This window comes from Pteropus alecto, unplaced genomic scaffold (genome assembly GCF_000325575.1).
Source record: "Pteropus alecto unplaced genomic scaffold, ASM32557v1 scaffold20, whole genome shotgun sequence".
Lineage (NCBI taxonomy): Eukaryota > Metazoa > Chordata > Mammalia > Chiroptera > Pteropodidae > Pteropus > Pteropus alecto.
In genome coordinates, this window is record NW_006436298.1 from 49,478,587 (window position 1) to 49,490,707 (window position 12,121).

At 46.2% G+C, this 12,121-nt stretch overlaps 1 protein-coding gene across 1 annotated transcript in view; it reads left to right on the plus strand.

Annotated features, from left to right (window-relative positions):
- Positions 1-220: 220 nt before the first annotated feature.
- The window catches only part of LOC102896439 (myosin-16), a 61,201-nt gene continuing 49,300 nt past the window's right edge, over positions 221-12,121 (plus strand). Inside the window, exons 1-11 of the mRNA XM_006913343.2 lie at positions 221-430; positions 2,870-3,013; positions 5,266-5,422; positions 6,058-6,085; positions 6,401-6,497; positions 7,134-7,226; positions 7,741-7,804; positions 8,171-8,269; positions 9,739-9,842; positions 10,660-10,798; positions 11,150-11,418. Of these exons, the coding sequence (XP_006913405.1) occupies positions 221-430; positions 2,870-3,013; positions 5,266-5,422; positions 6,058-6,085; positions 6,401-6,497; positions 7,134-7,226; positions 7,741-7,804; positions 8,171-8,269; positions 9,739-9,842; positions 10,660-10,798; positions 11,150-11,418 (1,404 nt within the window). The remainder of the gene's footprint in view (positions 431-2,869; positions 3,014-5,265; positions 5,423-6,057; positions 6,086-6,400; positions 6,498-7,133; positions 7,227-7,740; positions 7,805-8,170; positions 8,270-9,738; positions 9,843-10,659; positions 10,799-11,149; positions 11,419-12,121) is intronic.

The window sequence follows — 12,121 nt, forward strand, 5'->3', positions numbered from 1 at the left end:
TGAGGAGTTATTAGCTTATTCTTATTCTAGGTTATTAAGACCTAATGGCACCTAAACATCCAAAGTGACACAAGAAAAGCAACCCCCTGTCTCTCTCAGGACATTTGCCCCAGCCCATACATCAGTCTTGGCCAACTATCCTTGCTTTCCTCTACAGCACCCGCAGAAGTCCTGGTTCCTACCCTCGGTTCCTTCCTGTTCCTCCCTCAGCTAAGCCGCAATGCCTGGTGGATACAAAGGTGAATGCGGGGACGATGTGGACCCAATGCCCTTTCTGGCACCTCTTGAAAAGGAGAGGATCGAAGCCATGAACAAGCCCTATGACATCAAGAAGTCCTGTTGGGTCAAAGACGAGAAGGAAGGCTTTGTTGCTGGGGAGATCCAGTCTGAACAGGGTGATCAAGTCACTGTGAAGACGATCACCAACCAGGTAAGTGTGGAGTAATCTCCAGGATGAAACCAAGCTTTGAGAGCAGCAAACACCCAGGGTCTGTTGTCTGTGTTTCTGCTCAAGAGGCAGGGTGGCCAGAAGAGCAGATCCCGTATGCTGGGATCAAGTTCAGACTCAATAGCCCTCAAGCTGTGTGGCCCTGGGAAAGATACTTCCTCTCTCTGAGCTTTGGCTCTTTCACAATAAAGATTCCAACTTAATAGGACATACGAAAGTACTTTGTATTCTCTAAAACAGTACATGTGTGTAAGAGCTTATCATGAGAGTTACTCATCTTTAAAGTCCCAAACAGTTCTCATGTGGAATCTGTTTTCTAAGGGTGAGAGTGAGCATCCCACCCATCGGCAGTTGCACTATGTGCCTACGATGGCATGAGGAATGCGAGACAGGGCCCAGGATACTCTGGCCAACATGGGTGAGCACTTCAGCTTTATTAGCAACAGATGGTGGCTCCCAAGCCCCTTGCTGCATAGTAGTGGTATCTTGGCTTGCATAAACACAACACTAAACATTCAGGAGTTTTGCAGCCAATTATTAAAACTTTGGCAGCTTAATGTCAGCCATGGTAGAAATATTTATACCGTGGGAATTGAAAAGCGGTATAAATCAGGGATTTTATTTTCTTTTCCATACAGATAGTTTATCAACACACCACTATCTCTGCTAGTCCACACTCTCTTACTATGAGAGGTAACTTGAGAAAGTGGATAGAAAATTTGGTTTATTAAACCCCTATCCTATTGCAAACTCCTAGCAGGGCACTGGACATTTTATTTAATACTTTCAACAACCTTGTGTAGTAGGAGCAGGACTTACTGACCCCATCTTGCAGCAAGATCAAAGTGACTTTAGGTCACTTGCCCACAGTCACAATGATAAACTCAGATTCAAACCCAGCTGTGTCTGGCTCAAATGCGCATGCCCCCTGTACATCACCACACCATCTGTCCTTGGTGGGCTACAAAGGGGGAGTGTGAGATTGATCCTTTCCATGATCAGAACTTGCAACAGCTAAGCTTTACTTTGCACACATGCACACCCTTTGAGGGGAGTGGCAGGAGAGAGATGGATTTTAGCTGGACTAAAGCTATAGCTGGATTAAGGCTATAGCTGGATTAAAGTGGGTTTGAACATGAAAATCAAGCTGCATTCTCAGGATAAACATATTTTTTAAAAGGGCAGCGCATTTCAGTGTTGCAAGAAATGATAGACAATGAGAGCAGAGCCCCAGAGGTCCCAGTTTAGATGAAATTCAAATACGATACTTATTTAAGAACAACACTTAACTGCCATGAGCATCCGAAATGAACGCACCATCCAGCCAGGTTTGGGACACAAAAGACAGATTCACCTAGCTCCTGAGATAAAAGCAAAGACCTCCATCCCTCTGCTGGAGCTGAGAGAGAAGTGTTTGTCCATGGGCAATGCCCAGAGATCTGGACACTATTGGAAATGGACTCTGAATAAAACCCAGCCTGATTTACTAAAGGTGTGGTGGCCATTACTGGGTGGATTTTCCAGAACTGTCAAGATTTCAAATTATCTGCCTATTGGACTCATAAATTTCTAAAAGTTCCAGAAATCCCAGTATGTATTAGTGTGTGTTCAGTCCTCACATCCCAGGCTGCAGGCAGCTCAAAGATATTCGTTTTCTGGATCACATGTCTTAAGCTTCGGTCCCAGATGATGAAAATTAAAGAGCTGGTGCTAGTTTACATTTACAGATGAAAAATGGGGTACAGAAGGGGGACAGGATTTGCTAGCCATGCACAGGAGCTCCGGACTCTTAATGCTGCACTATTTTCATCCTACTAACACATCTACTGCCCAACACCCATTGTTGTCTCCTTTTTGTCTTATTTGCTTGCCTGCTCTCAATTTTATCCTTCAAGGTGGTTTGGTGAGAGCAGGGGAATGTCTTTTTTTATATATAATGAAAAAGTTCATTGCTATTTAGAAACCACCACTAATTCCCAAGGCAGAGAGCTAAGAGTCTCATCTCTACAAAGTGTCCCTGAGATCACTGCGAAAGCTCTGATCAGCTAACAGGATGGACTTGGTGAGAAGAGAAAATTGGGTCAGAGAAGCTCTTAGGGAGGGAATTTCATAGCTTACAAGGTATTTTTCCATAATCCCGCTTAAGTTCATATAATTCTCCCAGAAACCAGCCATGAAGGCTATTGTCATCCCTCCATCAGAGGAGAGGGAGTTAGGATTTATATGGCCTCAGAAGTCCCTCCCCATCCCAAATCTCACAGTGGGACATGGTTGGACCAGGAGTTGAGCTCACTAGACTTCTGGCTCCAGCTCCTTCCAGGACACCAGATTGTGTGTGGCAACCTGTGCTGGATGCTGCTGTGTCTGTGACAGTACTATTTCCTAATTCATGCATTGCTGTGTCTTGACATCGCCCCCTAGACTCTCACCGTAAAGAAGGATGATATCCAGCAGATGAACCCACCCAAATTCTACCAAGCCAGCGACATGGCGGACATGACTTTCTTGAATGAGGCCAGTGTCCTGGACAACCTGCGCCAGCGCTACATCAATATGAGGATCTATGTGAGTGCCCAGGGCTGGGGGTGAGGAGGAAAGGGGTACTGCAGATCTTCTGCCCTTCTCTTGATGGAAGGAGCAGCTACTCTACCTTCCCCAGCAACCAATGCACATTATAACAAAGGCAAGGTCACAGGGACCATGTTTTTGACACGTAAGAATTCCCATTTCAAGCATTTAACATCTCAGTGATGGCACCATCTCCATGGGCAGCTAAAAAGTACCTTTTGCTGAAGCTGTCATCCAGAAGTCTTCCTCCCCACCCATCCCTGCAAACTCTCCAATCAAAACATCATTTTCCCCCTAGCAATTTCATATGGCTTGATTAGAAGTCCCTCCCTGTCCTTCCATCGGTTTATCCTTACTCCCTCCTCCCTTCTTTCCCTCCCTCTTTCTTTGCTTCCCTTATCCTTGCCTCCCTTCTTTTTCTTTCTTCCTTCTATCCATCCATGTAACCATTCATTCAACAAACATTGAGCACTATGCCAGGATGAGCAAACTGAGTTGCCATCAGTCCCTCAACCACCTTGGAAATCCTAAGGCAGAAGTATGATTTCCTGAAGGTGCTGGTGACTGGACTCAACAGGGGATGCAAGGAAATTTTGGCGTTTGCCTCTCTAGATGTCTACTATAACAGAAAGGTGTTTATCTGGTTGGAATAGATGAAATAGGGCCTGACTTCAAGGTCAAAGGCACTGAGGATTTCTAGTGATTTACGATAGCCAAGATGGCTGCTGCATGCTTCTTCCCCTCAACCTACTTTGATACTATTTTAGTTCCAGAGTCAGGCCCCCAACAACACCATAGCCCCAGGCAGTGCTAGAAGATTCTAGAAATCTCTTGGGGATATTTGCTGGGCCTGCATATTTTAAGGATATTTGCTGGCCTAGAGGCTAGTTGGTCATCATTGGACCTCAGGTCTGGAAAGGACCACATTCGCTCCTGGCTGAGCCTAGAGTATGGGCTGAAATGTCTATGTGGGCTCGATTGCCAAGCTCAGGCCTGGGCCTTACTCAGGGCCACTCTGCAGCCAAAACCTTTCTGCCTGTGGGTGACTAAGCAACTGCAGGATCTGTGGAGTGTGGCCTGAGGAGCCAGGCCAAGGAGTCTCCTGTCAGATGAATAACTGACAGGCAGGTTCAGCTCCACAGTCCCAACTGCTTCCCTCTCATGTCCCTCCTGCAAGGGTGGGAGACCTCTTCTTTTCATTCTGACTGAAACAGGGATATAACTGCCTTCCAGGCTGTTGTCTGTCCACTGAGACAGGGCTGGAGGGAGTGATTCAATGGCTGGAATCCCAAAATGAGAGACTGTGTATCATACTCTCAACTCTTAATAAGATTCCTTTAAAAACTCAACATATCACAGCTATGCTATGGAGAAACTAGGGCCTGGGGTGAGGGTTATTCCCACTTGGACCAAAGTAGAAAGTTTTAAGTTGGACTGAAAAGAGGCACAGAACAGAGGTGACTGATCAATATGAGTATCCAGCAAGGAAAAAGGAAAATTTGGGACCTGTGGATGGGGACCAATGGATTTGGCCATTTCCTGTCCTCACTTATTCCCCCCTTAGATAATTTCTTTTACCACTTCGTTGCTTATTCTGATTTTTTAAATGAGTTAATTTTTTTACAGAATTGCATTGGGGTAAAAAGAGAAGCTAGTGTCCTCTTCTTAAGAATAAATCAAACCCAGCTGCCCACCAGTAGGGAATCATGGCCACCCAGTGAGGATTTCACAGCTGTTCAAACCTCACAGAAATCTCTCTGTGAACTCTCATGGAAAATCTCCCAGATATATTAAGAAGAAAAGCTAGATATAAAACAGTATTATAAACTACTATCTTCAGTTGTAAAAACAGGTGGGGCATAAGAACGTATGTCTGGATTAGTTTGTACATGCATCAGAAACTATGGAAGTGGGTATTAGAAAGTACCACAGCAGTTACCTGTGGGAGGAATGGGTGGTGGGCACTGAGCAGTTGGGGGAACTTTTTGATGCATATTTATTCCTACAGTGACCATGTTATCTGTTCAAATAATTAAACCAAAAGAAAATGAAACAAATATAAAGAGAAGACTTATTTTGCTCACTGAGTAAAGACTCAGACATAGATTTTGCCCCCAAATAAGACATCATTATGTCTCTCTAGGTTGGCAGTGACCTCCAGCCAGACTGCTCTGTGACAGGCTAGGGCACGGAGGGAAAAGGACAACAGGAGGAAGGGCCAGCTAACCATCTTCTTTCTCTCTCACCAGACCTACTCGGGCTTGTTCTGTGTGACAGTCAACCCCTACAAGTGGCTGCCCATCTACGGGGTCCGAGTGGTCAACATGTACAAAGGCAAGAAGCGCACAGAGATGCCACCCCACCTCTTCTCCATCTCAGACAATGCCTACCACGACATGCTCATGGGTGCGTGGGGTGTGGCCTGCTGGGGCTCTCTTGGTGGGTGACAGAAATTCCTTTGCCATTGTAGCTCCAAATGCATTAGAACCACATGTTACCCAATACCAGCCCGGACCCCACACCACCTGCTGAAGTTCTTGGCTAAATGTTGAGTAGCAGCAGCATGTGATATTAATATCAGGAGCACTGGGCACTTGCTAAGTACCAGCCCAACCTCACATCCTATTTCATTTAAGCATCACAAAAACCAGGGTGCCAAGTTAAGTAACTTGCCCAGAACTCAAGTCAGCATTTAACCATTCCTTATACGATCTCTGCCATACAATTTAGAGGCCCCATGAAGTGATTTTTATTACCACTTCTCTATTTTGCTAATGACTAAGTAGCTTTATGGGATGAAACTGGTAGATACAGGTAGGGGGTCACTTCTTGGCCCTTTTTGCAAAGATGCACACTGCAGAGGCAGGTATATCACCTTGGACCCCACAGGATCCTGGGATTTTGGACCCCTGGCTGCTGTAGTTACTCTCCAAGTTGGGTGAGATACAGGGAGAACCAGACTGTTGGTGAGGGTGATGTCAAATGTCTAGTTTCTAAGTATTTCCTAATTACATCTTCCGGTAATGTTTTCTTCCCTGCAGACCGTGAAAATCAGTCTATGCTAATCACGTAAGTGTCCCTTCTGTCCCTCAGTCTATATATATTTAATTAGATCTGTATCTTACACTAGTAATTAAGCCTTCTTAAATTGATTGGTGGGAACTTATATGGAAATCTGAAGGCAGCAAGTGGGCTTGGCGGGACGAGTAAGTCTGCACCTACTAAACCAAAGGGAGCCTCCGTGTCCCCAAGCACCCTAAACCTATATGTCTCAGCTGAAGAGTGAAATGTGACCATGCTCGGCCTGCATTTCTTATTACTCTACTTTTCTGCGGCCATTCCCCTCTTCATGCTTCATTTACTGCTCTCATTTTCTACCTGCAGTGGAGAATCTGGTGCTGGCAAGACTGAGAACACAAAGAAGGTCATCCAGTACTTTGCCAATATCGGAGGAATTGGCAAACAGTCATCGGATAAGAAGGTAGGGCCAACTGGGAGGGCTCGCGGATCTGCCATCCCCAGCCTGCTCTGTTTCTGGGCTCACACAGCAGTGCCCGTGTAACCCTCACAGCTGTTCTGTGGGTTAGGGCCATTTTACAAACTAGAAGACTGAGGCTTAGAGAGAAGCAGCTTAAGTGGGGTCACACAGGGAGAAGGTGGCTGCAAACCCGGATCTCCTCCCACAAGATGGACTCTATGCCCCAGGCCACGTCTTATATGCAGACCCTGGTGACTCAGAGGTGGGGGGAGCATTAGCTGGGCCAGTGGCAGCAGTCAAAAGCCAACAAAGAAAAGGAAGGTTGAGAAAGAGACCAGGGATGACCAGGGTGTTCAGCTCCCAAGGGGGTCTCTCTACCAAGAGCAAAGTGAGAAAATAATAGCTAAGAATCAAGGCCTATCATTTACCAGGTTCCCCTCCAATGTCAAGGGCTGCATAGGAACAGTCATTAGGCAGTGAATGGCCCTCCTCCCAGGTCCCCTCCAGTTCTGATTTCCCAGCCTCCCTAAGGCTGTTCCCCTCCTGGCTCCTGGCACATAAGCCACTGTCATTTGAAACCCCTGGGTCTCCAGGCAGTAGCTGACTGGCCATCACACCTTGTGTTTCTCTCTGGGTCAGGGGTCCCTGGAGGATCAAATCATCCAGGCAAACCCTGTGCTGGAGGCTTTCGGGAATGCCAAGACCACCAGGAACAACAATTCCTCTCGCTTTGTAAGTGTGAGCAGTGGCAACGGTTGGCCCTGGGGGTGGCAGGACAAGTATCCTCACCCCATTCCAGGTAAGGAAATTGGGCCTGATTTAAACATGTCAATGGAATTAGGCCAGTCATGGTAACTCCTTTCCAGAGATTTTTATCAATCAGGGTCTATATCAAACAGAGCCCAAGTCAGTATTTAAACCAAGAAGTTTGAATACAGAAACATAGGAACATAGTGAGAGGGGCTGAGACGTCAGACAGGGGAGCCAGATATTTGCAATGGCCGGAAGCTGCAGACTCGCTCCACAATCCTATAGGCTATGCCACAGACCCTAGATTGACCTCTGACCTGCACGGGACACCCACAACTCTGCATACAGCAACATCTGGCCCCATTACATACCCTAAGAGCCCTTTGAATTCAGGGAACTGTCAATCAGTGACCTCTGTCAAACCTGGGCCCCGTGTTGCTCTAGAACTAGAACTGTGTGTCCTTTCTCACAACCCTCCCCTCTCCTCCCTGCTTAGGGCAAGTTCATCCGGATCCACTTCGGAACTGCAGGCAAACTGGCTGGAGCTGACATCGAGAGCTGTGAGTCAGACCCTTTTGGAGGGTTCTTCCAGGCAGGGCCACCTCCACGATGTGTGAGGCCCAGTGAAAAATAAAAATGAGGGATCTTTTGTTCAAAGAGTATGAAGAATTTCAAAACAGCAACAGAGGAACATTAAGCCAAGCGTGGAGCCCTTCTGAATGTAGCCCTGTCTCATGCCCAGCTTGTTTCCCCTCCATCAACAGTCAGGCCCCCTGAAACTGTGTGTCCTGGGGAGAGGGTAGAATGAACCCATGACTGACTATGGCACTGGGCTTTAAGGACAGAGGAGCCTTGCTTTCTGTGGAACCCTGCACTTCAGGCAGAACCGGCTGAACTTACAGGCATTTTTGCTTATTCTTTTCCAGATCTCTTAGAGAAATCTCGTGTCATCTCACAGCAAGCAGCCGAGAGAAGTTACCACATTTTCTACCAGATTCTCTCTAACAAGAAGCCTGAACTTGTTGGTAAAGATCTTTATGTCTGTCTGCCTGCCCCTTACCTTGCTTTTCCTCTTTCTTCAATAATGAAAGAATTCACATGTATGGAAGGTCTGGTGTCATCCCTGTGATTCTGCATGAATCCCTTTAGTTTAGAGTTACGCAAGTAGGTTTTGGGAACTTTTTCTAAATTCTAATAACATCTCATCTTCACAACAGCCTTATGAGGCTTAATACCATTGTTGGCCTATTTCACAGATGGGCTTTGGGATGCCTGCAACTCATGGCTAATACATAGACCTGGGATATGGGACTTTAGAATCCTTTCTCCACTGTCTTGGACATGCTGCCTCTGGGCTCAGACAGCAGCAGAGGGGTTAGCCCAGGACCACAGTTAGCTCTGCCAGTGCTTGTGTGTGAAATGACAACAGGCTTCTCTGGGGGGCACAGCTCACACTGAGGGTACAGCTCGGCAAGCAAAGTGCACACATTCACTCAGCTGGATGCCCTTGTGCGGGCACCAACATGCTTAACTGTCTATGGAAGACCTGCTCAGGATGTAAGGTGAGGGGAGGGATGAAGAGTCAATCTTCCATATACACACCTCCTTAACCCAGACTAGGGCATTGGACACTGAACCCACTCATAGGCGGGCTTTATTTGTTTGACACAGTAAACAAATTAATTAATGGATGGCTTTCTGAAATTGGGAGATTTCACATAGAAACCCAATTTCCTGGTTTCTCTAGAGTAGCAGAAGATCTGGTAGCTTTGAGCCTGCTCTCCCATATGGCACTAATCAGACCAGCTAAGTGGTGGTGGCCCCTTTGGATGAAACTCAGGCTCTCCTGTTTACCACACTCCCCACCAAGCCCTATTGCCTCTCTGTAGCAGAGTGGCAGCTTCTATTTATCTTTCTTCTTGAGATGTAGCTTTCCTCAACAGTAGAGATAAAAGGAAAGCAAAGTACTTCTTATACCCATCCATGTCTCTTCCAAAAGTGAAAAAACAAAGATAGACCAAGAGAGACACACATTCGAAGAAAAATAAAAGTGAGCATATTTCTTTGTAAAAGTGACGATGTCTCATGCATATTATATGCAAGTGATTATTATTGCCCACTGCAATCATTTGTTACCTCTTGCCTTAGAGTCTGGTCTGCTCTTTATAGGAGAGAGGAAGGAGAAAGGTTTTAATTCATTTATTCCTAAAATATCTGTTAGGTGCCTACTAGGTACCACGTACTAGGCCAAGTGACAGAAGACACAACCAAGTCCCTAAGACACTCCTGCCACTCTAAAGCTTCTTGTGTGACACTGTTTAAGTCCCTCCATAACTCTGGGTGACCACAGAGGGAAAGAATCATGTCTTATTCAGCTCTGTGTGACGGTGCCCACCATCACATTTGGCACATGAGAGGCATTTAGAGATATTGGTTAGAAATGAAACAAGACACGTGTCACCAACCTGTTAACCCACTCTCCTGCTCTTGGCAGAGAGTTTGCTGCTGGTCCCCAACCCTAAGGAATATCACTGGGTGAGCCAAGGTGTCACCATGGTGGATAACATGGACGACAAGGAGGAGCTGCAGATCACAGACGTAAGTGGGTGGGCATGGCTGGCAAAAGACAGGAGAGCCAAGATGGAAACTTTAGGACCCTGCATACACTGCCATCAGAATTGAGGCGGGATCAGATTCTCCAACTGTCAGGCAGCAGCCCAGATTCTCCTCTCAAGAATCCTCTCTAACAAGAAGCCTGAACTTGTTGGTTGCAGGTGGCATTTCTTCCAAGCCATCATAGCAAGCAGAGTTTGTCTTTGCAGAGGTAAACTAGAATTCCAAAGAAACTTAAGGGGGCCATGTCTTCCATGTATTTGTTTTGCCTTTCCAGTCCAGCCAAACATGTCTACTGTACCCTCTCTTTCTTCTGCTCTTGTAGCACTGAGCACCTGTGACTTCTGCTAGAAGTATTTGTATAATCTCTCATCTTTGACAACACAATTGATTCCTGATGCATCTTTGCCTTCCCTTCTCCTAATACCTAGCATGAAGCCTTAGCAATAATAATGATGGTAATAATAATTCTACTTCCCACTTATTTTTATGTGTCAAGTGCAATACTAAACATTTATAGATCATTCTGATTTATCCTATGACTTCCTACTATCCCCATTTTCAAGATGGCTAAATGGAGGCCAGAGAGGTTAAACAAATATAATGACTATATTGCAGAGCATCTGGTCTGGGCTCCTTGGAGAAAAACATACCTCCCTGTTCAGGATGTGTCTGATATCCCGAGTTCACACCATGCTGCTGTGGCTCATTGGTGCCACCCCCACAGTGGCAGTGATGTGACCTCCACTCTGGAATGAAAAGCCAGGAGGTTCTCTGCTTTCTCCTCCCTGTGGCCTTGTAGGATGCCTTTGACGTACTAGGTTTCAGTGCTGAGGAGAAGATTGGTGTTTACAAGCTGACTGGGGGCATCATGCACTTTGGCAACATGAAGTTCAAGCAGAAGCCCAGAGAGGAACAAGCTGAAGTGGATACCACCGAGGGTAGGTGTTGGGCTGGGGCCATTCAGGGAGGAGGTAGCCAGTGGCAGGAGTTCCGTGCTCTCCAGAGCTTCATGCACATTTTAGATACGTGACATAAACCAAGAATATTCTTTGGATGCCCAGACGTCAATACTCTCAGAGAGGCATGACCGAGAGTTAGAGATGATTTGGGTTTCTATACTCTGCTTTGCCACTTGACCTTGACTGAGTGTGGAAACCATCTCAGATTTCTGTTTTCTCACTGGCAACATGTGGTCTCCTCTGTCCTCCCCTTACCCCTTCCCCCACCATAATAGGCTGTGCTAGATTTTGTCTTTCTTATATTCACCGGCTTTTTCCATCCCTGCTTAGTGGCTGACAAAGTCGCCCATCTCATGGGTCTCAATTCCGGGGAACTCCAGAAGGGCATCACCAGGCCCCGGGTTAAAGTAGGCAACGAGTTTGTGCAAAAGGGTCAGAACATGGAACAGTGCAACAACTCCATCGGGGCTCTGGGCAAGGCTGTCTATGACAAGATGTTCAAGTGGCTGGTGGTCAGGATCAACAAGACCTTGGACACCAAGATGCAGAGGCAGTTCTTCATCGGGGTGCTAGACATTGCCGGCTTTGAGATCTTTGAGGTATGCCTGGCCTCGCCTTCGTTTCTGCTTTGGGATGGCTATTTTCCTTTTATAAGCTACTTTTCAGCATGGTTCTCCTGTTTCTCACCTTAGACCTGGGTTGGGCCAATCTCAGTTTGCTCCTGTGTCTCTGACTTTTGACCTCCAGAAAGTCCCATCTTCTTTTGTATAGTACCTAGTAATAAAGAATGATAATGGAGAGAATTAATGGTGTGCTGGAACCAGCCTATACTGGCTCCCAGAGCTTATTATTACATTTTCTGGAATTCTGTGAGCCAGTTGACATCATGTTGATATAAGGCCATGGTGAGAGTATTTATACGATGGAAACTGGCCAACACTACAAATCAAGCTTTCTTTGAGAGAGAGAGAAAGAGCTGACTTACCAGCACAACATTGGTTATACTCTTGCCTATACAAATGAGACTAAGTTCTCATCACAAGACTAGTGTTGTGGGTCAGGAAGATTTCACCTTTATAGTTGCAAGACGCATGATTGGGAGTCAGTAGACTGGTTCTGGACTCAGGTTGGTCACCAACTAGCTGTGTGGCCATAGGAAAGTGGCTACCCATCTCTGAGCCTCCTTTTTCTCGACTCTAAAATGAGCAGACTGGAGGAGATGATCTCTAAGGTCCATTTCAGTTCTGCTACCCTATTATTCTAATATTCCACTAACCGCAGATGGACTTAAAAAAAAAAAAA